This window comes from Echiichthys vipera (genome assembly GCF_963691815.1).
Source record: "Echiichthys vipera genome assembly, chromosome: 15".
In the NCBI taxonomy this organism is placed as follows: Eukaryota; Metazoa; Chordata; class Actinopteri; order Perciformes; family Trachinidae; genus Echiichthys; species Echiichthys vipera.
Window position 1 is genome coordinate 14,905,510 of NC_139840.1, and position 25,123 is coordinate 14,930,632.

The window sequence follows — 25,123 nt, forward strand, 5'->3', positions numbered from 1 at the left end:
GGTTTTTAAATCCACAAAGGGGAAGTGAAACCCACCAATTCCTTGTAATGACAAGCAAAAACATTTTCATGCACGCATACTGTCACCTTACTGAAGATAAAACCTTTTTCTAAAAAAAAACAAAAGCTTTCACTGACAAAGATGAGATTTGGCCTCATTTACTCTGCCAAAATGCCTCTTGGCAATTACACTAAACATACCTTTTTTTTAATGTTATTTAGAATTGTCACTTTGTGGGTCTCTGGCGTCAACCTTGTAAGATGCAGTCATGAACACTGTGTAGTTGAGATCCAAAGGAAGGCAGAAGTAGGGGGTTAGAAAGTAAGGAACACACTTTATGCCTGTTGCTGGTGTGTTCCCATCACAAGATGGTCTAGTTTATTGATGCATCAGTAACAACAATCCAATTTTATATAATGCTGTAAAAGTCATTCTGCATAATGAGTTTTTACTTTTGGAACTGCATGTTGTTGCTAATAAGGCCTTTGATAGATTATGGAAATGTCAGATCCCAGTACTTCCCCTCCACTACTATCTTTTGATTTTTGTAAATTAATTTATTTGCTGTCATATTTACTTCAAGAGTAAAGGTGTGAAGTGTCCAGCAGGGACCTTCGTGATATGACCTGACCATGGTCAGCGGCTACCGAATGTTTACCCCTCACACCCAACTATGTGACCGGAGGAGTTTGGAGTGGGTGGTGCCTGTGATGATGTGCTCACAAAGTCCACACTGTCCAGACAGTCCTGTGCACACCTAGTCCCACCCCTTCTCTCCGTTCCCTACCTCTCACCCTCCTGCGCTCCACTGTACTCTTCTCCTGCTCCTCTCCCAGGGTCAGCTACTCGTTTGAAGTTCAAGGAGTTTTGGAGACGCTTTTGCTCTGTCCTGACAACTTGTCCCTCACAGCCACCATGGTTCACAGCAGCAGTATCTGTAGATTCATCCTCCTGCTGCTCCTAGGCCTCTTGGTAGCCTTTGTACACCCAGGTAAACCTTCTTTTGAGTGTGATTGATGTGTTTATTTAATTTCTGTGGCTAGGTGACCAGTATGCATCTTTACCTGCGTGCGCTTTAACTACGGTAGAAATGTTGCAAGAAAAAAGAAGACAAAACATGCAAGACCTGAGTCTGAGTTACAGAAAAACATCTCACCCTGGTCACCCTTGAAATGAAAGGTGTGATGTAAGGAAAATCATTATTTAGGGAAATAAGGCGACCACAAGTTTTATCAAGAAATTCTGAAATAATTCACTAACCTAAAAATGGGTAATTTTAAATCATTACTTTTTTTGCACCCCAATGCTGCGTCTTTAAACGTGTGGGACATTTGCAGGGTAAAAGATATTACGTTTTATATTCTTAACACTTATAGTTGTTTGCTTATCTGCTGTGTGTGATTCGTGGGCTGATGTTTGGTCCTCTGTATCAAATCAAAGATGTGTGTATACGTTCCCTCTTTTCCACACACGCACACACGCAGGCCTGCATGTGAGTCTGCCAGCCCAATGTAAATGATGCAGTTGTTGAAACTCTGAGAGCTGTGAAAGCTGCTCTTTGACAAACGGGATGATTCAGTTGCTTTCATGATGCCTGATGTTCATATGCGACTGAATACCTGCTGCCCTCTCACTCCAGCTATGAAGCTGAAGTGATTCTGTGTTTTATCGCTTTGGGGTAGTGAAACAGGTTTGAGTTTATTTCATGTATGTGGAGAGATTTTGGAGGTTGTAGTAAGAAACAGGCACATATTCAATATTTTAATCTGTGAACTTTTTTTTGTTATGATATAGGAAATGTTTACACCCAACTGGTTCTCTCCATGAGTACTATTTAAGCACAGTCTGGTCTCTCTTTCACTTTCATTTGCTCCATTTTTATCTGTTCCTCTTTGTGACTTCTCTCAAATCAACTTGGGGGGAAAAAAAGCTTTGGACATAGTAGAGCAGCTCTTAGGCCCAGAGGTCAAAGTAGAGGTCAGAGGGCAATCGGGTGACAGGGATGCAGCACGTCGACAATGTCCTTCATGTCTTGTGAAAAAAAAAAAACATGGCTGTCACCTTTTACATGGGACACAAAACCTGCTGATAGAAAAAAAGGCTTTCTGCCAAACACTACGTCAGGGTTTCTAACACCGGGATGCCATGACCTGCCTACACCGTTCCAAAAATATCTTGCGGCCTCTTCTTCCTTTGCAGTTTGTGTTATTGTGTGGCTGGTGAATCAGAGCTCACCCTCAACCAAAGTCATACAATAACACAGAGAAACTAACACATTGAGGCAGCGGTCGACCAGCAACTCCTGTGTCCTGCAAGGGAAAATATCAGCTCTTGTCAAAGGAGTCTGATGGCTTTGAAGACAGCATAGATGGATATAATGGCTTTAGTTCCCCTTAAATAAGGACTGTCTGAAGGCAAGGTAAAGTGATGAAAATATTCTAAATATAGCGTAAGATTAAACTGACTTTCTAGGTGGCTAAGATTCGATTGGCTGCTGGCTCCTTCCACAGCATTGCTTAGCTTCCATTCTGGTATTCCTCCCTGCTTCTCCAAACTTGGGGCGTTCCTACCTCCATCTACTGTAGGTAACACACTGACTATAGTTGTTAGCACATTGTGACACATCTGCCTAAGTATAAGAGCCTTACTACAATGCAGAGCAGACTTTTGTCGCTATATTTTATAAGCCTATTCCTTCTTTGCTCACTTCAGAATAAAATCCAAAACACGCTTATCATTTGTCCAATATTTAACTATGGAAAACAAGGCCACCACTTCTGAGTTGAGGAGGGTGAAGCAAGGACACATGACACCACCCATGTCATGTTTAGGCTGCAGCACGCTTGGTTTCAATGCTTGGCCAGGTGGCTTTTCACACACACACATACACACACACACACATATGCACGTTTTGTCATCTCTGAAGCTGGTGTGAAATCCTGACCAAAGAGGCCTGAGGTACCAACAAATGGCCTTCTGTGTTTTTAGTGTCTGAAATGGGCCTTCCTTACAGTCTGCCAGGCTTTTATGAGTCTGGATGTGTGTATAGAGGGTTCTTGATTGACATGTGGAGTCATGTCTTTAAAAAGTATGACTTAGCGCAGTGATTCCCAACCAGGGGTAGCCTACTTCTGTATTTAACTGGTGATAGGCTACAAGTACTAACTTATGAATTCTAAATAAATCATACTTAAATAATAAATAAATAAATAGCTTTATATATGTGTTAAAGAGGAAATTAAATTACTAATAGTAAACTTACAACCTGAGCCAGTTTTCAACCCATCAGCGTCATGTGTGCGAGAAGATCATTTGAAAAGTAATTCATAAATGGCAGTAGTACAGTAAGGGCTGTTGAACCATAGCTGAAACTGACAAAAGCACAGTTGCAATATTTTGTGAGCTAAATTTCATGGATGCACATTAGCTGAAGGTAATGGAGGAATAGTTGAAATAGCTCAAAATAATGGTAAAACAGCTGACAGTTGCCAGTTGAGTGCGGCTGTAGTTCAGCGGGACGTCCTTCAATCGGAGGGATGGATCCCCCTCTGCCCTGGTCCTCATGCTGAAGTGTCCTTGGGCAATAACTGTAACTGAACCCTAAATTCTACCTGGAGGCTGTGCCATTGGTGTGTGTGAATGTGTGTTTGACTATTAGATGATGGTCAGGTAGCCTTTGCCATCAGTGTATGAATAACGGTGAATGTGAAAAATAGTGTTGAAAGTGCCTTGAGTGGTCGAATTAGAAACTAGAAAAGCACTTTATAAGTACAGGTCCATTGTCCATTTAGCTAGCCATGAGCAGTAAATAGTTCACTAAAAGTAATGGATCACAATACTTAGCTAAAGGTAATGAAGAAAAACTGTAGTTCAAACTGAGAGAAATAATTGTTAACAGTTATAGTGAGTGACACAACATGACTGATGCCGTTGATGAAGGGCTTGAGCTCATCTTCTAGGGATGTGTACAAACAAAACAGTTGTTTCTGACCGTGTGACTGCCCGCTGAGAATAATTAGGTTTTTTTCTTGAGGCCTCAGTTATGTTAACTCTATTAAACAGAAATTATAAGCTTGAGTGAACTCCTCCTTGTGGAAACAAACACCAACGGAAAACATTGTGTTATTATTTTTTGCCTTCTTATTAAATCAAGCTGTCCAGAAGGCACAACCTTTTACACACAGGGACTATTTAATAAACAAGTTTGTTTGACATCCAGTGCCCAGCCGGTGCCTGGTTTGGGCCTGGCCGGTTGTTACTGGTTGCAGCCCGCTGCCCTCCGTGACTGCACAAGCTGCCTTTTGTGTCCTCGGCTGAAGGCCTCATTGATGGCAGAGCTGGCCGGAGGCCCGGGCCTCCAAACCTTCAGCCAGCTTCAGGACAGGAAGTTGCACACGACTCACTGTGTCAACACAGCAGCATCAAAATACTCACATCAGAAGTACATATCAGAATTTAGAAGATACCACAGCTAAAATACCAACATTAAATACTTACGATCTATATTAGATATACGATTATATCATTATGCGCTAGTTTCTTGGTAATCATGATGATAAGAGGCTTATTTGATCATGAGAAGACAGCAGAGGAAGGAAAGTAAGCAAGTGAAGGAGTTTACTGAGGGCGTCAGAGGCTTAAAAGTAAATATGTAGCGTTAAATAAACTGTGTGTAAATTGTTTGGATTATGGTTTTGTTGGTATGCGTAGAGTTGAGTATAGGACAAGTGAATCAGTGAGTGGGTGGGCGTGTGTGTGGAGTTTGTTTTTCCAGGGGACATGAAGATCAGTCTCATCTGAAGTTCGTCTGAATTTCAAAAGAAAAGCTGTAACTGTTCAGTTACCGTAAAGATGTCAGCAACCGCAGACGTCATTCTGGTGGTTTATCTTCAATTGACGCTCTAGAAGTTGTGTTAGGAAACAGAAATTTGGAGAGGGTTTAGAAAAGAGTTTAGAAATGTTTCTCTGGCTACTGTAGAGGTGTGAAAAGTCTCAGGGTAACTTCATGCTCAGATGGGAGAAACGTTGGAGGACAATTTGGGAATGAAAGAGAACAGACGAGCAGGGAGTTGTGAACCTGAACCTGAACATGAACCTGAGCTTCATGCGCAGTCAGCTAATCACTGCCCCCCCTACAAGCTGTTTGCATTAAATATCTACTACTCCACTGAAAAATTTAACCAAACTTTGGTTGAAGGAGTTTTTTGAGACAATAGACAAGCTTGGTTGAACCCTTGAAACACGTCAGGAGGCTACCCGTAGCTCAAACGGACGAAATGTCCATCCTCTACAAAGGCATCCTTATGCCCGAGGCCTCAGCCGTTAACCCAGTGAGACAGAGAGAGGCTGTTGGGGTCATAACAGACGGGGCCATGTGTGCAGCTCTGCATCTCAGAGGCCTCCACATCCAGAGAAAAGTCAAACAGAGTCATTAGCAAAGCGGTGCGCCTCGCCAGTGAAATTACCACCTTAGAAAAACACTGCGCAGGGATTTAGTGACAGCTTCTAGATCACGCAGCTATTTTCTAAAGAAGCACAAGTGGTAAATAGGTTTTTTTCCCCTATGTCTTCAGAGACAGTCGCAGACTCAACAACCAGAGACAACCAGGACACCATGTCTGGAGAACCACCCAGTGACATCACCACCAAAGACCCTTTCCAGGACATGACAGAGCAGTCCTTCACCTTCGACTACGATGACACCACACACTCTCAGGCCCTGGACGAGGAGGAGGGTAAAACGAACACTACATACACCAAATCTGTGTCGATCGTTTTGTATTCAAATTATTAAAACTGTGTCTGTGTCTGTGTTTGTGTGTGTGTGTGTGTGTGCGCAGGGGTGCTGGGGCCAGGCGCCATCACTGCCATTGTTATAGCGGTCTTCCTAGGAGCATCTGTCCTCCTCGCCCTCATCGTCATCACACTCAGGAAGTTCACCGCCTCCTAGAGTGAAAACATCCCATCTTGAGCAAATGCGTGTTTGTATGTCAGTGTTTGTCTTTTGCCTCTCGTCTCAATCTCTTGACTCTTTCTTGCAAAGAGTCAAGATGAGTTGTGTCTTTTGCTTCGCTGTAGTTGCTGAAAACTGTGGCAGGTCCCTTGACTGACTATTACTGATGTCCTCCAGTAAACACACTCTAATTGTTGCTCAACATGTCCACTTGTTACTTAACGTATAATGTTAGAAACTGGCTGGCTCTTCCAGTGGAAATCATAGCATGTCCATGTCATTCACTTTGTCTTTGTCTCGATCTCGCATGCTCTCAAGGGGGTTTTAATGTTTGTGGACTGTTCGTTTCCTTGTGTGTACAAGTATCCTGCATGTGTTTGCTTTTATTTGTATGAGTGTGGTTTTGTCAGTCTGTCTTTTTTTATTCAATAAGATACACATGAGGTTTTAATTAGTCTTTCACAATTATTTCAACTTGTGCCGAAATCATGTCTAAAATATTTTCCTTGGTGTCAACCGTGTACAAGTTTGTATTGCACCATTTACAAACATTTGTAGAGTCAAAATAAAGGGAAAACATTTTAGAAAGGCTTCTTCGATGAATGTAAACAGGGTAGTTGGGTTGTTTTTTTGTTTTTTTTTACCTGCAGAGCAAATATAAAGTTAGAGCGTGGATGAATTATTTGAATGAATAATTTGTGGGGCTACTTTTGCCTACACTATACAAAAAACAGGGCATTTACAACATTTTGGGGGCAACTGTCACCACTCGACCACGCTTTTAGGGGTATTCTGAGATTTCTTGGGGACCAAAGAGCAAAACTCTTTGTCTCACTTTACTTCTGACACTGGTTTACACACAAGTGAGAGTTTGGTAGATTTTTTATATTTCTTTTTATTTGCAGGGGGTTGGAAATCATTTTATCAACATTATTTTGTTCATAAGCCACAGAGTCCTCAGCCATACAGCTGGATGTTGCCATGGTAATGAAAGTGCCCGATTATTTTGTGAGATGAAAGTTGAATAAACAAATCCAATAAATCAGATGCCAAATGTCTGTGACTACTGTGTTTTCTTTTCTTTTTTTAACCCAGATATTTAGATATTAATATTATATTTTTATATTCATGTATTATATTTTTCTACTTATGGACCAGTATTTTTCAGTTGGAATTTAGATAATTTATGAAAATCTAGATTTGATACAAAACAAGAAAGGCATGTTTTCACAAAAGATGACAGAGTGCCGTGCAGGCATAGACTTACATAACATATGTAGTTAAAGACTTTGAAGGAAATTAATCAAAGGTATTAAGTGTATTTTTTGGGCGTATGTTGATGCTTTACACACATCTTCAACCCAGCAGCACAAAACATCTATACATTCAGCACAGTTTCAAGTTAGTGTCACCAGATCTGTATGAATTTGTTTATCCTATAATGCATTGTGTGAACTATTGTCATAATTAAGCATCAGAACCTTTGACCTCCCAAATTTCATCAGTTCATCCTTGAGTCCAAGTGGAAATTTGTGCCACATTTGATTAAAGTCCCTCCAGGGGTTCCTGCGTTCACAACAATGGGACGGATGGACAGCCTGAAAACTGTTGGGGGTTGAAGGCATGGAAATGTAACCAATTTTTCTTTTACTATATACCTGTAATGTCTTTGTTCTATTGCTGTTTGTGTTCTGTTAAAATTGACTCTAATAATGTAAAAAAATTGCTGTCTCAAGTAACTACACAAAATGAACTCTTTACAAAATCCTGTATGGTCCCAAAACACAGCCCATAACTTAAAGTGAGAAAAGACCACTCACTTCAGTCACAACAGTAGGTGGCAGTGTGGCTGCCAGCCTCATTTGCATTTGCAGAAAAGAGGCTATGGTTTTGGAAAGGAAAGCTATAACTCACACTAATTTGCCCGAAACCACTACATTACACTTCAAAAACATTTATAATCTGACTGGGGATTCAAGTTCAAACTTGCTCAAACATCATCAAGTCTTGGATTCCCCTTCTGAATAAAAGAGGCAAAAGTAATCTTCTCAAACAGAGAACACAATAAAGTACAAGTCATCTCATCGCCTGAAACCAGGAAAACCTCAAAAACAATCAGTCTAAATCTGCATTTGCTGCTTCTCGCAGACCTGAAACTAGAGACCGTCTTGCAAAGGGATCACAGAAAACGCAACGCCAAATCAGGCCAGCAGCCTAAAAGAGTCTACTTCCTACCACTCTACTTCTGGCACCGACTTTCATGTTGATCTCCATTACACAGCTGTAACGTTTTGTGACTGTATCTTGCACGGTAGCAGTCTAGAAATCATGGTATTGGAGTCATCATGCCCTATTAGTGATAACTGCTAGGTTTATACTTTGATAAAGAGAGGGAAACTAACTAAACTAACTACTGTTTGACATAATAAATAGAAAGTTAATATATACAAAGTCACCAGGTCCAAGCCTTTCCTTTATACACGTTTTAATAGAAAGAGACTCGTTTAGTTTAGTTTAGTTAACACCTACAGTAACAAGATGCAGTGAACAATTAAAACCAATATGTCTTCATTTTTATAGAATGATGGAAGTTCCAGTTTGAGGAAATATAATACCACAGTCTTGACATGTGGTAGACAGACATGACAGGCACGTGGTATCAGCAGATATTGCAGTTTCCTCAAGTTTATATCACTTTATCCTGTTTAAGTTTGTCCTTTCTGATATTTGTGTTTTGTTTTAATTTTTCAGTTGATTTCTAGTCCCACTCGTCACAACTTAGGTCCAGACTGAAATATCTCATCGACTATGAGGTGGATCAAGATTTTAAAAAAAAAGGTTAAACAGACATTCATGGTCCTCATAGGAGGATTATGACTTTGTTGATTCGCTGATTTTTCAACTAGCACCAACATTTAAGCAATACCTTGTTTATAGGCAAACACCTGCCACCCATCAGCCTTAGCTGCACTTTATGTGTAGTGTTAATTAGCAAATGTTAGCATGCTTACTAAACTACTATGGTGGACACGGTGAGCAAAACATCAGCATGTTGGCTTCATCTGCATGAGTGTTTTAGCATACTGTTAGCATTTTAGCTCAAACCAATGCTGCGACTAAGCAGTCTCCCTGCACTGCTGAAGTCGGTTCTCCAATTATTCTTGTCCAATGCTTCCATCAGTTGGTCTTTTTTTATCATTATTTTGATATTATTATTATTAGGGCTGCAATTATTTATTAATTTAATTATAGTTTGAGGATTCTTTTTTTGATTAACCAATTTATCATTTACTCAAAAAACAACAACAAAATGATGTCCAAGATGGTGTTTTTGAAAGTAAACATAAAACAGAAAATCATCAGCTTTTTGAATTAAACAATTCATAGTTTCAGGTCTAATTATCATCTGAACAGACGTGCATGATGGTGCATGACTCAGGAAGTGGTGACGAAACAACAAAGGTAGAGAAAGCAGAAGTTAGTCTGGCACAGCACAGCACAGCACAGCACAGACTGTCAGACAGACGCACTGATCGTTCCACTGAGAGTCTGGCATCCGTGAGGTAAGGCAGCAACAAGATTTTCCACTGTACAACATTTCTAAGAAAGTTCCAGGTTAATGTTGCAGTCAAATTATAATGACAAACCAAACTTGTGCAACACTTTTGTTTAAATGTTTAAATTACAAATTAGACGTTCAATGTAAATACTCCAAAATGACAGGATAAAGTAAATAAAAGGGATAAAGGAATTGTAAAACATTTAGACTATTAATTTGATCGGGAACGACGTTGATCTAATTGTTAACGGCCTTGATGTCGATCACTTGAATGAGTCAACAACGTGCTGAATATTTGTCTGCTAACGATTTCCTACATGACTTTTAACATGCAGTAGGTCTGGTGGATGATTTTGGATTTTTTTCCAGATATATGTCCCCAGAAATTTGTTTTTGTTTTTTCTCTGTACAACCATTTTTCACTCCTCAGTTTGGGCTTTTCTCTGTCACAAGCTCACACTTTCCTCTAGTGACGACTGCAAAGTAACTTCAGGTTCCACCAAAGACCTCATTCTTGGTTTCAAGTTGTGTTTAACTCACTAAACCCTCAGATCCTTGTGGTACTCTTTATAGGTGTTTGATTAAAGACAGGTTCACTGAAAGCGTCAAACAGCCAGGTCAAGATCAAGCTATCTTCGTTTAAATCTAAATGAATTAAATCACCAATTTACTTCAACTAATACCCGACTTATTACTTCTACTAGTCTAAACTTACATTAAACATATAGAGCACGTTACTGAAACCAATACGATATAGGTTCTCTTGGTGTTTTGGTCGTTTACATACAAAAACAAGTTCACAGCTGCTGAACTCACACAACTGAGAGGTTTTTGCATACTGTTACAATTGTTTCTGTGTGGGAACAAAGAGTAAAGACAGGAAAGACTGACTCACTCTGAAATCTTCACAGAGCTGCAGAAATCAAATCAAATCAAACCATTTCCCCTGCAGCAGCGGAAAGTGACACCATGACAGGCAACTGCTCGTTTGAAGGGGTGGACCAAGTGATGAGATATTTGGAACTGGCCATCTACGTACCCATCTTCGTCTTTGGTCTGATTCTCAATGTTGCAGCGCTATTGGTGTTCTGCGTATTTCTGCAGAAATGGACAGAGTCAACCATCTACATGACCAGCTTGGCTCTGATGGACCTGCTCCTCCTCTTCCCTCTTCCCTTCAAAATGCACGCCACCAATCACCGCTGGCCTGCCAACCTCCAGCCTCTCTGTTTTGTTTTGGAAAGCCTGTATTTTGTTGGGATATATGGCAGCATCTACACCATCATGTGTATAGCTGTGGACCGATGGGTGGCTATCTGTCACCCATTCAAAGCCAAGCAACTGCGTTCACCCAGAGTGGCTCTGGGGACCTGTTTGGGGATCTGGGTGCTGGTGCTAGCAGCGATCTCTCCAACCATCTATCAGTTCAGGGAAGCCGGGCAGACCGACTTCCACTGCTTCCACAGGTTTTCAGAGAAAGGTTGGAGCCCTGTTGTGATCATCTGCCTGCAGGTGTTTGGGTTCCTGCTGCCTGCGCTGGTGGTGGTTTACTGTTCGGTCCACACCATATGGGCGCTTAAGGAGTCTGGCCAGCGCAGCCCCCAGAGTCGGGCCTGTGTGAAGATCATCTACAGCAGCCTGAGTGCCTTCCTGCTTCCTTTCACCCCCAGCCATCTGGCCATCCTCCTGCAGTTCCTGGTAAGAGAAACTGCAAGTTCATTTAAAGTCAAATTAACTCTAAAGAGAAAAGATTTAAGTAGATAACAAATAAAGGGGGAAGCAATCTCACCTCAAGGTCCATTTAGTAGCTATTCTGGAGCTTTCGACCACAATATATAATCTTTATCAGCGGATGCTATTCAGCCCAGTTAAATTGTAGATGTTTAAATTTCCCTTTTTTTTAAAGGACTTTCCGTCCACATTGGCTCAACTTGTTGAGACATACAATATATCCATACAATAGGAATGTCTAAATATCATAATAACGTCTGTTATTAGCAAACTATATAAATTACTTTTTGTTAAATTGAAATTAGAAGTTGTGCTTCCTCCTTCTTTTTTTTACTAAATCAAACAGGCATACAGAGCAGAGTTGTAACTCGGATTTTAGAAATACTGACATCTTTTATTTATTGTTATTTGATCATTTTCAGACACATTTCTTAGGCCATCCAAAGATCTTATTTTCTCAATTTACAAATATTCACATGGAAGCAAAGAAAGCAGCCAATTTAACCAGTGGTGAAGCCTATTATGCACTTTTTTGTTATTTTTGTGACAGATATGGCATCTCAGATCATTCTAGTTCAGCCACAAAAGCCGAGACATTAAGTCAAAGTCAAACTAATGTATAAAGAGATCATCTTCAAAGAACCTGCAAAACCAACGCAGAGGTACACTGCTGCTGTACCTCTACTGTTATTGTCAGATTTTAAAGACTGTGATTTTCATGCTATGATGTTTGTGTGACCCTTAATATAATTCCAGGTACGACAAGAAATGATTCAAGACTGCGGCAACAAGACCAGGATCAGCCTGTTTATACAGATAGCTATGTGCCTGTCCAACATCACCTGCTGTCTGGACGCTGTGTGCTACTACTTCATCACTCGTGAGGTGAGGACCAAACACACCTTCAGGATATCAATGATCAGCCAAAGAAGAGCCACCTTCAGCACTTCTGAGGTCTGAACGCAAAGACAATTCAAGTTCAAATCTATATTTGTCCTCACAGGACGGCTGGCTTCCTCAGTTTTAGCAGGGCGGTGAAACTGAAAAAAGAGCCAGTATTGTTGCCAGTGGGCTGATAGGTAAGAGTGGCATGCACCAACGGTAACAGGTTAGAGTGCAGTGTCAGTTAACCACAGTGCTTGAGAGTAAGGGGAAAGGCTCTGCCGAGCTCCGATGCATGATTTGGTCCAGTTACAGGAAGCCTGTAGACGCCTTATTAACCTCAGACAGCTCTCGAAAAGAAAATCCTCCAAACAAGCCGCAATGTGTATTTCTGCTATCATGATCTATGGATAAGCTTGTGAGATGGTTGTGTGTACACTCAAGATGTCAAGTCAAAGGCGCTCTACAAACACAGGGCTAAAACACGTCAGAACACTTTTTTTCAGTAGATTCAGTTAGTAAATTGAGAAACAATTGAAGAAACAAATGAAGTGATAATTAAAGCTGAAGCATGCAAATACATTGAACATACATCTTCAAATATGAATTAAAATATTCACTTACCTAGTGAAAAGGTAAGACACCAACCAGTAAATCAAGACACCAACCATCTGAAAACACATGAATGCAATTTATTGTTATTAATTGATAATTATTTATGACTACTAGCATAGTTGTTGATATTTTATTAGTTTGGTTATTTGGCACATTGTGACTTGTTTAAGAAATATTATTTCATTGTAATTTAAGAACTTATCATTGCTTAATAAGACACTGGAAATAAAGCATATAATATATTTAACCCGTGGATTCAAAATATTCTGACATTTCATGTATTGGATACGGAGAGAAGCTACATTTATGTATCTATTCTGTAAGTTCTTATATAGATAAAGTCTGAGTGACAAAGATTTTCTACTTTTATAGATTTTAAATGTATCTCCAACCTATTAATACAAACTCAAATAATTTTCAGGGGTAATATACTGAACTTATTTCATATCATTATTCTGATTCAAATGAGGAAGTCAAAGGTGAAAGAAAAACACATTTTAGGAATGTGAAGTGATGGTGTGTTTGTTCTCAACTTCCTTAGATTCACCACAATGTATATTATATGACATGCCATTAGTAATGACATATGTAGTTAATATGTATTTTTCATTTGTTTGTTTTTGACTATGTAGTTTCAAACGTGCAATAATATTATTGAAATTGTTATTAATGTTAACTGTTGGTCGGACTTGTGTACTAAGACAATGCTGTTTTTATATTAGAATGTTTACAGGGAGACATTTGCTTTATGTGAATGCAGTCAAAGCTAAACACAAACAGGTTACACATGCAGTGCATTAAGCTGCACTCAATCTTACTTTGCTCCTGTTCAACAGTCACCTTGTGTTGAAGGTGGAAGGTGTTCAGAAGTCTCGATCAGGGGATTTACTGTGTAATAATGGCATTTTTGTTGTATATAATAATCTCTCTTCTAGCACCAGAAACAAGACATGAAACTGTCGTGTTTTTGTTTACTTGCATTACTTGTGTCTCGATACTTTCATTTTGCACAAGCCTCCTCTTTGTCGAGTTTGATTGTTGTTTGATAGTGCTCAATTCAGTTTCTTTCTATTTCGGTTGTTGTTTTAATGAGGGCGTGGAGGTTTTCGAGCTGCTCCTTTTGTTCCTCTGTGCATCTGGTTTGTAAAATAAAGTAAGCTCAGACAAAAACATGATGTAAACATGTTAAATTAATATTTATCAGAGCAAAGGCCTTGGAGCAGGTGGATTATGTGGATTTTGTTGAGCAACAGAAAGTATTTTTATACCATATGATCTGTGTATATATGGTTTCTTAGCAACCATTCATCTTGTGATGCCTCACCACGACACTGCAGTTTTATGTTCAATCAAAAAATCCCCCACAGATTATAAGCAACACATTAAAATACATCTGATCAGTACTTTGTGTTTGTCCCAGTCCCATTATGTCTGCACTGGCTGTGACTGTCTTTGTTTCCCATTATAAAGACGGGGTGCAGTCTCACAATGTTTACACGGGGCGCATGATTTCCTGAAACTGTTGCTGATGAACATTCAAAAGACAAAATAAAGATTGATAATTTATTCTTAAAGCAGCAAGATATTACAAGAAGAATCGACTGTACAACAAAATAAGGTATCCAGGACGATGAAATATGATCACATATCACAGGTCTCTCTCAGCAGAGACTTATTTGCTCCAGGTGGTACATTAGAAAGACACCCCAAATCTTCTTCTTTTTTTTTTTTAAAGTTGGGACAAATGTACATTGCAGAGATTAAAATGCAAAGATGGGAAGGATTGGGAACTGAGAGCTAAAGACAACAGGTAAAATCCCTGTGAAGAGGATGAAGAGCAAGACAATGAGTTTAAGCCTTTGATATCATCTACAGTAAGTGATCTAAACTAAAAAGCATTCTTTCTAAATATTTCAGACGTCCTGAACACTAAGCATAGCATCGCTGACTTCATACTTTGGTTCTTCCTGTCCCTCTAAAGCACTGCTACTAATTACAGTATAAAGCCATTATATCCAAGGAGTAGGAAAGTGTGATACCAAAGGAAATAAAAAGAGACAAACCATAAAGAAATCATTCACAAAACAAGTCGATTTCAGATAAAAATCTATGCATGTTACAATATGAAATCCAAAGGGAAATCAATTTACAGTGTATATTGCTTAAGAACAATCAAAGTTATATACACCATTCATTAATGATACAAAGAAACGTCTAAAATACATGAGGTATGTTTTGCATAGTGCACCGTTCCAGCAGCATCCAAGTATCCGTACCATCACCTACAGTGCACCGTTACTAAATAACAATAAGGACAAGTCTAAAGTCAAATGAAATCAAGTCTTCTGATGTAAATGTAACAAAAGGGACAAACATTAACATTTTATGCACAGCTTGACAAGCTACAGATATATCCAAACACATTCATATATACAGACTGAATTTTAAAAAAAGGACATTAACATTGTACATGAACATGAAAAGAGCATTTTTTTAACTTGAGACAAAAAAATAAATAAATCAAAAAACATTAAAACTACAACTGTTGGAAACATACTTGCTCTTAAAGTGCAGTTAAAAGCATAAAGAATTCAAGAGGTATGGTTTGAAATTGGCTTCAGAGTCGATGGCTGTGATTTCCGCCTCAGATTTAGAACCTGTCGCAGATGACGGTCTCAACCACAAAAGTGTTTTCGAAGTGACGAATGCTGTGGCACCTCTTTGTCTCGCGCCTTTCAATGCCTGAAAAAGAAAAGAAGACACATTTAGAAAAAATCAGTTCAGTACTGAAAGTGGAGGATGGCAGTGTTCATATTATCTATTATCTACTTTTACAGAGCCCACTGGTGTCCGTACTGAATGAGCAGTGGTGATCCCCACTAATCAAATCCATATATGTACTCAGTGGAAGTCTGTTGCATCATATCCTTCACACCAATCAAAGAGGCAGCAACGACAGAGATATCACTGAGGCACATAACTACCTCCTCCGTAGTGTGTGGATTTGTCCACTGCACTACCAGTGACTCACTTAGCAGTGAGTTCCCAGGCTGCCCACACACATACACACACACGGACATGATTATCAGGCTGTTAGAGGAGGATTTTACACTGCAGACAAATGTTCATGCTGTAGGGGAAGCCCCTATTTGGTCCTAGTTGTATTTTTTTCTGCATGGTCACGTGACTTAACATGTGAAAGAGGGTGATACATTAGCAGATGTGACCCATCACTCATTATTTCACATTTCATATTGGCTTAGTAGATTGGTGCACTCACGTCTGTGCTGGGTGCGGCGTCTGAGGCGGTAGGTTTCTTTGCCGTAGCAGAGCCTGTGGATGAACGGGCCCAGCTGCCTCATGTTCCTCACCCTCCCTGTCACCATCATCTCCTCCTGGATGATGTAAGTCTGAGGAAGGTACGTCCCTCTCTGTGGCAAAGAAACACAAATGAATCACTCAGTCGATCTGTCTGTGGGAGGAACACTGCATACCGGAACATTGGAATATGCGGCCCTTCACTCTCTAAGACAGCCATTCATCTCTAACAATGCTTTTTACATCAGCCTAACTAGTGACATCAGCAGCAAATGTAGTGAATATCTCACCTTGACATTGACGAGCAGCTCCCACAGGTTCCGTGGAGGCATCACCAGGGTTGTGTTCAGCTCAGTGATGTAGCATTTGTCCAAAGCAATGTCGTGATAAGCTGTGAGGCCCTGGAATCGATGAAAAAGGTACAACCTAAGCGATAATGAAACACTTTAACAATGAGGGCAAACCATGAACATATGGATGCATTAACCTACCCTCTGAAAGTCGTGGATAATATCAGCGGGGTCACTGCCTCCAAAGTGCGGCACAGGTACGCTGATCTGCTCATAGTTGTCATCAAGATAGATCCCGACATTCTCCTCAAGTTCCTGTCGGCCCCTCAGAGGTGCGTACACAGAGTCTTCATAGACAACCCGGCAGTGGAACAAGCTGTCTTCTGGGATCTGCTAATGGGGCGCAACACAGCTGAGTTAGCCTGTGGCTGTGACCTTAGATTGTTTTTTTTTGTTTTTGAATATTTGCGTTCATTACACATCATGTGCCACTGGGTTATAATGTAAGAAAAGGAAGGTAGAGTGAACTGACCTGAGGTATAAAGTAGTAGCGATAGACATAGATAGAAGCCAGGACCAGTCCTGACATGAAGACCACCAGGCCAAAGGTGAGGCAGCAGAGGCCGGTTGGAAAAGGCTTCTTGGACCTGACGGGAAGAACCAGCTGCTCCTATAAGAAAAAAACAGTTTGGTCAGAGGACAAGTCAACAAGGAAAATATAGCTAGTTAGCCAGGAGAATGTGGTTGGAACTTAACCTGGGGTTGTTTGTTTTTTTAATTCAAATTTTCCAGAAGATTACTATAAAAATATGATGTTTTTTAATTCAACTCCGAAGCTACTTACATTTGCTTAAATATTGGGAACAAACGCTTAGAAGTTAACTTGAAATGAATCATATTCAGTTCTATGATGGAGTATCAGTGGACGTAATGTCCTCACAGGCTGTCAGGAAATTGTGAGTTAACTCTTGACAGGTTGCAAAGTTGTCAGTCAGACGAGGAGATCTGATAGACGTAAGACGGACTGGAATAAGACATGCCAGATGCCCGCCCACAGTCTCTCAGGCAATCTGCTGCCTCTCCATACTACTGTTGCCATGGAGAGCGGAAGCAGGGAGAACAGATTGTGCTGGGCTCTGACGAAGATGCTGGCACGTGGCTGTCTGGATCTATTCTTGGAGGCCTACTTGCAAGCTCCATATTTGTCAGTTCCCTAGCGCTCTCAGTGGGAGCCAACGCCAGAAGAATTGCGTGGTGTCCCTCAGCAGAGGAGGACATATTAATAGATCTACACACATTGGCTCTTACGCCTAACCTACTGTCACAGCCAACCAGAATCCACACAGCCTTTTAGATACTGTCCAATTATTATGGTGACGTTACAAACAGGTGAAAAAAAAGTGGTTGCAGAAATGACAGATGCGTCATCGAGTGGTAGTCATTGTGTACAGATGAGGCTTAGATAGGCGTACATCCATTGTGCGCCAGTTATCTAATTATGTTTAACTCCTGGGAGGTAGTCCAAAAAGGAGGCTAGTGAAAGCTGCACGTATTGTGACAAGCCTGACTACCTACATATTTAATTCAGGTTCAAGCCATTCTATCATTATGTGCACAATAAACTACTCTGTCTGTCTATCTAGCTTAGAGTTTAGTGTAATTTGGTCCAATGTGTTGTAATACATGTTGAGCCCTAAGTTTGAGAATTTGAGCCAGAAACCTAGACTTGGGATCATGTCGCAGATACGTTTCAAGGAATCAGTTGCCGTTGTAACACAATGAGATTATCAGTTAATTTCTGAACCCCCTTCAAATTAACTCAAATCTAGTGATTAATCAGGTCCTACTCATAGGATACGGAATAGCTCAAACTATTGACAAACTGGAGTGTTATTCAATATTTATGTTCATTTTGACTCCTTTTTCATAATGGTAATTTTGAGAAACAAAAAGCTAAGCTGCCTTTAGTTCCCGTCACTGTTTATATGCAGCACATAATGAATGCTGCTCTGAGTCAGAGGCTCATGCACCCTTAGGCGCTACCTGCAGGATCCACATGGGATAACACCTCGTGACGCCACTAACTGGTGCAGTGACCGCTCTGATGTTTCCTCATTTTGACAAAAACGTGGGAGAATTGTTACGTGCATGCATACCGTAAATACCGTAAAATGAAGATTTATCTTTTACAAGTGCATCCGTACACACTTATATTACATATGACCCATTCAGAGTAATGGTGTCATATTCTGCTGAGGGCATAGGACAACCATCTGCAGTGTGTCCTCGCGGTGGCCAAACATGGTGACGTAATGTCAACATCCCCAGGCTGAGGTTGAGCTGCAATAACTGGTCTTTCCACTTGGTATTATAACATATTTACAACTTCACATCATAGCACAATGAGCTTTTGTTTCAAAAATAGAGTCCTATAGTAGAAGAATTTATAATAAATTGCATTTTCACCCATTTAGTTGGAATTAAAAAACATTACTGCGATATAAAATGTTTTCATAATCAAATAGATCATGGATTACCAGTAAAAAATCAAATTCCATGTGACAGGATGATGCATGGGCGGACAAATCAAACATTACAGCTAAAAACAGATTAACGTTAATCTACGTTAGCTATATAACCTGTGTAAAGGGGCTCCTAACGCTATAACTTACTGAGACACAAGACACATGCCACAACGAGAAAAACAAAAGAAAAAAGAAACAACAAAGAGTGCTAACTCACGTGAGCCTGAGGTATAATGATCTTGTCTCCATCGATCTCTTTATCGGGCTTCTGCGCCGAAACTGGCTGGAAAGTGATCTTCACCATGTTTGTTTGTTCGGTGTACACTTGCTTTATCTCGTTAGCTGATTAAGTGCGCTGATTTCATCCACAGAGTCGGGAAGATTATATAGCGACGGACCAGTGTCGCCCCCGGGACTCAGTGACCTCAGAAGAGCGTCTTCTCTGACGAACAAGCACTGTGTGGGTCTGAGGGAAAAGCCGCCTCGCCGCTGTCAAAATAAGAGTCCAAGACTAGTAACAGCGTTTAAATTTAACACGAAATACGCGTATGTGGGCTTTTTGGTTACCAGATACATAGGTTTGAATGGTCAAAGCTGTTTAGGATGAAAGGCAATTATTTTTATCTCCCGTTTGTTGATATTAGACTACGTCGTGCCCTTATTCTGAAGGCAAATGCCCGATATGGTAGTGCTTTCCGTATTTTATTTAAAGTTGCATCTCCTCTTCTCAACCATGTTCTCAACACCATCATCCGGAAATGTAGGGATGTTTCAAACTCAAACTCCAGCCTCTAGACAGCAATAAAGTTAGCTCCAGGTCACTACTATTGATAATGAAAGTAATGATAATAGCCTAGTAGTAACTGCACGTGGGCATCAGCGAGCATGTGTTGATACAGTATTGTACATTACAGCACACTGTGCACTGAGTACATTGTGTGCCTTGGCCTGAGTATTTAATATATAATGTTATGTAATGTAAGTTAAGTATTTAGCATAGAATAAATCTATAAGAGGGACTTTTATGGAAAAACAATTTCTAAAATCGGTAACTGCATGGTTATAAAGTGGGGTCTAAGAGCTGTAGATAAAATATATATATATATTTATTTTACAAACTCTTAGCTAAATACGAATTTATTGACTACAACTTTGAAATGTCATGGTCAACACATCAGATACAATTATACATGTTGTCTTTAACTTACTAAGAAACCTTATGGCCACCTTCTTAACACCCAGGATATCAGCAGTCTACTGAAACAATAAAGTTGTAACAGTGGATCACTGCAAACCAAACTACACTAGTGCATATTTACCCCCAAAATGCTCATTACCCAACACATGCAAATTTACATTGTGCACACACACACACAGCTCTTGTCACCATATGTGAAAAGCTGTGACGTGTCCATCCGTATGACTCATACATAAGTGCATTAGTTGACAATGCAACAATTGAATTGTCTGAAAAGATAACATGTCATGAGACTTTCAAAATAGAGGGATGATCTCTTTTTCTGCCATCACCGTTTCAGGCGGCTCGTTCATTGAGAGGATTGGTTCTTTACTCTCTTTACAAATGGGAGCAATGTACTTGACAAATGGCGCATATCGTCCAATTACCATTGTTTTTTTTGTTTGTTTGTTTGTTTTTAGAGAGGGAGGGTAATCTTTATAGGTGGACTGATGGCTCACAATCAAGCATGAGATAGGCCCAGCTGACTAATGATGCAATGTGAGAATTAGCAGATAAGTGGCCTATTATAGTGACACACATTAAAAGAAGACTGCTTAAGAATGTTTAAAAGGGTAAATGTTGAAGTGTTGTTTTTTTTTAGCAATCTTGAGTGGTTGATGTCATGCATTTCTATCCAAGATAAATTATTTCCGTTAATTCAGTTGGTTATATTCTATTAATTTCAGCTATAGCTATGGAAGTTGGAGATCATTTTTGAACCTCTTTCTGTTAAAATTGACCTCTGCTGCCTTTCAGTAAACAAAACAATGTATTAGTTGTTTATATTGCACTGTATCTTATATTCCTTTATAATCTTGTTTATACATTATTTATTTGATTTGCTTGTTTTTATTATTTCTGAATTTCTAAAGGTCATTTTATGTGTTTCTTTCCAATGGGTTTAATGTGTAATGTAAAGCACTATGAATTATTTTGTTGCTGAAAGGTGCTATCTATGGAGTACTAAACATGACTTAAGTCTCAATAAATAAATGTATAAATAAATACAGGAATAAATAAATGCTTTATATTTATTTCTACATATTTGATGACCTATATTTATTTATTTCTGTATCTGCATGAGGTAGGAGGTTCCATTTACCCATTCATTTATTTATTGATGTATTTCTGTAGTTGTTTAATTTAGGCTTATACTTATACTTAGACTTCTCTTTATTAATACCTTTGGGGTGACTCCTGCAAGGAAATTGAATTTCCAGCTTACAAAAACAACAAACATACAGTATAAGATAACCCATAAACTCTTAGCTAAATAAATACAGAAAGTATATAAAAACAACAGTCAGCAATGAACTCTTAGTTAAATATATATGAAGTAGATGTAAGAATACAGGTCAAATAAAATTCACGGAAAATGAAATTAGATAAGTTAAATGTAGAGAAAATGCACTTAAGTGGTGGATTTCAGCATGTATGTATTTATGTACTCCTGTGTTTATGTGTTTATTAATAGTAAAGCCATGTTTAGTCCTCCATAACACACAAATAACCTTGCCTTACTTTAGTGTAATAATCTGTAGGTTCAGACTCAAGTTGGGGACAAAAGCTAACATGACCACTGCTAGTGATTGGCGGGTACGAGCGTTGCGCGCCCTCGATGAGTCTTGCTCTCGCAGCCAGTTCACACCATTCACATGTAAATTAACCGTCTTAAATACCCAGTGCGTTCCCCCTCGGAGCCGCATTGAGGAGCCTGCTCTCTCTGCGAGCTTTGTTGACCGCTGGGATCGCCCCGGCCATCTGTCCCATTGACAAGCTGTTGTAACGGCTCTTTGGATTTACACACCAACCCTCCAGTCTGGTGGGTTTCTGGCAGCGCCTGGGTTAAACTTTAACAACATGGCCCCCATCCGTAACAACACCAACGGCACAGACAGAGGTGATAATCTCAACTGCAGTGAAGTCAAACCTGACAGAAAGGTAAGGGCCCGAGTGAGCACTTGAACATCAATATGTGTGTTTAAACTCAATAACTGACAAAGTGACTCCATTGTCCTCACTGTGTTGTGGCAGATGAGGAAACCTCTGGTCGAGAAGAAAAGAAGGGCTCGCATCAATGAAAGTTTACAAGAACTCAGAGTGCTCATGGCGGATGCAGACGTAAGATACTAATGCGTTTATATTTTAAGGCTGTTGTTTTATGTTAGTGATGTTGCTCAAATTGGTTTGTTTTACCAACGGTTGATACTTACATTTTTTTGTCACCCGCTGCAGTTACAATCAAAGATGGAGAATGCCGAAGTACTGGAGATGACAGTGAAAAGGGTGGAGGGCATCCTGCAGAACCGGGCCCAAGGTACATACTTTGTATATCAACGTTTTACTCGAAAGCACGCCGTTAAGCAACAATTTCGTACATATTTTTTCACTTTTCACCATTTTTTTTAACCTAAACTAGCATATTTCTTTCACGCCGTCCTTCCGCCGAACAATGTAGTTCCTTCCAAACTGACACACAAATCAATTTTTAAGCGCATTAATATTCTAATTAATTAACTGTGCTGCGGCCACAGGTGCGTGTGTGCGGCTCATCCAATCAGAACAGAGAGCCAACCGTTAGCTGACCGTTGGTAGTTTTGCTAACTTCCAAGCTATTTTTTATAAAATAATTAATTATTTTTGTAATGTAATAACACTGGTCTTAACCCTTATTGTCATTTTAAATTTAAACATTAGATTATCTTTCTGTTAAAGTGGACGCTGAGAACCGGGAGGCTTGTGAGCGGTTTGCCGCAGGCTACATCCAGTGTATGCACGACGTGCACACGTTTGTGTCCAGCTGCCCGGGGATTGACCCCACAGTAGCCGCGGAGCTGCTGAACCATCTCCTGGAGAGCATGCCCCTGAACAGCGAAGACCGTCTTCGGGAGATTCTGGCGGACACGGTGGCAGACAACTCTGGCAGAAACAGCACTTGGTCCCTGTCTGAGGGCATGTACGCGGCCCTGGTGTCCCCGGCCCCCTCCAGCACCTCCACCGATGACCTCTGCTCTGAGCTGGATGAGACGGACTCGGAGCAGAGTCATGTTTCTTCAGAGGAGGAGGCTGACAGCCAGGATGTGTTGTTGAGTTTACCTTCATTAACTTACTCCAAATCAATGTGGAGACCATGGTAGATTATTTCAAAAAAGAAAAATGAATAGCGTGTTTTAAACTACACTACTATAGAGGATTAAATGCTGTGTGTTAGGATGGTTTGTGGGGTAGGCCTCAGTACACACAAAACTGCTGAGATGACAACTTTGAAACTTATTGAAAGGCATCTGAGAAGCTCTTTGTATAATTATTGGGAAAATTACAATTAAAATGTATTTAATAAATAAAGTGTGTTATTAAATCTGTTTTGCAGAGGTCAGAGACTCCTAGGGTCTTCATTTGGAAGTGTATTGGCCTTGTAGGGGCCTGCCTTCAGTGAAGGGGTAAATGCATTGTAAATATTTACTTGTTGAATATGACTGGGCTGTATAGAAGATCGCTGTCTGCTAGAAATGCATCGTTAGTTGTGTGTAAATTATTTTGTATTTAGGTTTCTTTAACTTTGTATTTATAAGTGTCCAATGACTTTTAGTAGGCTACCTCATCTGATTTGCCTAAGTTTCAAACTATCAATAAATGTCTTTTGATTTTTAAGTTGGGCAGCTTTTTCTTCAAAAGGAAAATGTCACATTTCACACACAAGTATCCCACTATCCACCCACCTACGGCTGTTTTCAATATATTAGTTATTTCTCTGCAAATGTGGGCCATTTGTGTGTGTCTCTCTCTCTCTCTCTGAGATCTCTTAGCACATCGTAGGCATTTCTGAGGTGTGAAATGAGTAATCCACTCACTCCTTATATAGGCCTAGTTGAGGAGTTGACAAATGGGTTTTATAACTCCACTGGACTTGCTTTTTTCCTTGTTGCAATTTTGAAATAAGATGGGAACAAATAACTTGCCCAGTCATGGAAATGGTCTGCATACATTTACTTACCTACCTGTTAAATATGTTGATACCATCCTATATAGGAGTCCTGTGCTAATTCACACACTTTGAAAGCTTGTGTCTGACCTCTGTGGTCCTGGTGAGAGCCACTGTTCTGCCTCTGCACCATCAGCTGCTACAACCACAAATGAATAAGAAAAGATAGCGATCCTGGACTCACCCTTAACACATTTCTAATCAGATCGGCTTCTCTGGTGTTCCTGTGATGTCCCGAGTGTCATTTCTGACACTTTGTTACCCGTACTCAGAGGGATCTTTGGTGAAATGACAAGAAAAAGATTAATACAGTGAGCATGGGACGAGCATTTCTCCTATTTAGCATTACATATCTCAAGTACTCAGGTGATGTAGTTGATTACAATTCTGTCTGAGGTACATATCTATTATGCGTCTTGAGGGGGGTATAGTGCTTAATTTATTTGACAGCTATACAGTTATCAGTTACTTTGCAGATTGTTCAGGGAAACGAATAATTATGCCATTATGGATTAAAATGCAACACTATGTAAAGTTGTTTAGATAAACTACAACATACTTGTACTTTACTTGAGTATTTCCTTTTTATACTGCTTTATACTTTACTTCACCACATTTCAGAGGGAAATGTTGCACGTTTTTAACTTCACTACGTTTATTTGATATAGTTAATAGGGTACTCTGAAGATTGACATCCCACTATGTGCTGCTTACATGTCAATGCATCAATAATTGTACATTATAATTGAACCTTTTGAAAGGGGACATTGTGCATAATGAGTAAGTGCATTGTGATAGCACTACTTTCTGCTTCTTAAACGTGCACGGTCTGAGATGTTCTTCCTCCAGTGCAGATTTCACTGTCTTTTTTGCGAACTTGATACAGTCCGCTCTGATCTGTGTGTGAGTAACCGGATTTGCGGCTCTCCAGAGGTGCAAATGACCGCTGCAGGAGGGCACTTTGTTAATTTTGTTCAGGTGTGAACAGTGGAGGGGGGAGAGGGGTCGCTTTGATCCGACCCGGAGGA

General features: G+C 40.0%; 4 protein-coding genes across 4 annotated transcripts; 3 read left to right on the forward strand and 1 right to left on the reverse strand.

Annotated features, from left to right (window-relative positions):
* Window positions 1-847: 847 nt before the first annotated feature.
* On the forward strand, window positions 848-7,009 carry snorc (secondary ossification center associated regulator of chondrocyte maturation). The gene is made up of 3 exons (XM_083928177.1): window positions 848-991; window positions 5,574-5,735; window positions 5,841-7,009. The coding sequence occupies exons 1-3, from the start codon at window positions 916-918 to the stop codon at window positions 5,948-5,950; spliced, it is 348 nt and encodes a 115-aa protein (XP_083784303.1). The 5' UTR covers window positions 848-915; the 3' UTR covers window positions 5,951-7,009.
* Window positions 7,010-10,481: 3,472 nt separating this feature from the next.
* On the forward strand, window positions 10,482-12,203 carry LOC310957558 (G-protein coupled receptor 55; the record flags this gene model as incomplete). The annotated part of the gene is made up of 2 exons (XM_083928174.1): window positions 10,482-11,210; window positions 12,000-12,203. 2 exons carry the CDS (start codon window positions 10,482-10,484, stop codon window positions 12,201-12,203), a joined length of 933 nt encoding a protein of 310 aa, XP_083784300.1.
* Window positions 12,204-14,368: 2,165 nt separating this feature from the next.
* On the reverse strand, window positions 14,369-19,280 carry itm2cb (integral membrane protein 2Cb). Its single transcript, XM_083928175.1, has 6 exons — window positions 19,091-19,280; window positions 16,881-17,018; window positions 16,550-16,741; window positions 16,349-16,459; window positions 16,021-16,171; window positions 14,369-15,482 (listed from the first exon to the last, which is right to left on the reverse strand). Exons 1-6 carry the CDS (start codon window positions 19,175-19,177, stop codon window positions 15,391-15,393), a joined length of 771 nt encoding a protein of 256 aa, XP_083784301.1. The 5' UTR covers window positions 19,178-19,280; the 3' UTR covers window positions 14,369-15,390.
* Window positions 19,281-21,768: 2,488 nt separating this feature from the next.
* hes6 (hes family bHLH transcription factor 6) lies at window positions 21,769-23,824 on the forward strand. The gene is made up of 4 exons (XM_083928176.1): window positions 21,769-22,054; window positions 22,148-22,234; window positions 22,349-22,430; window positions 22,829-23,824. The coding sequence occupies exons 1-4, from the start codon at window positions 21,974-21,976 to the stop codon at window positions 23,248-23,250; spliced, it is 672 nt and encodes a 223-aa protein (XP_083784302.1). The 5' UTR covers window positions 21,769-21,973; the 3' UTR covers window positions 23,251-23,824.
* The last annotated feature ends 1,299 nt before the right edge of the window (window positions 23,825-25,123 follow it).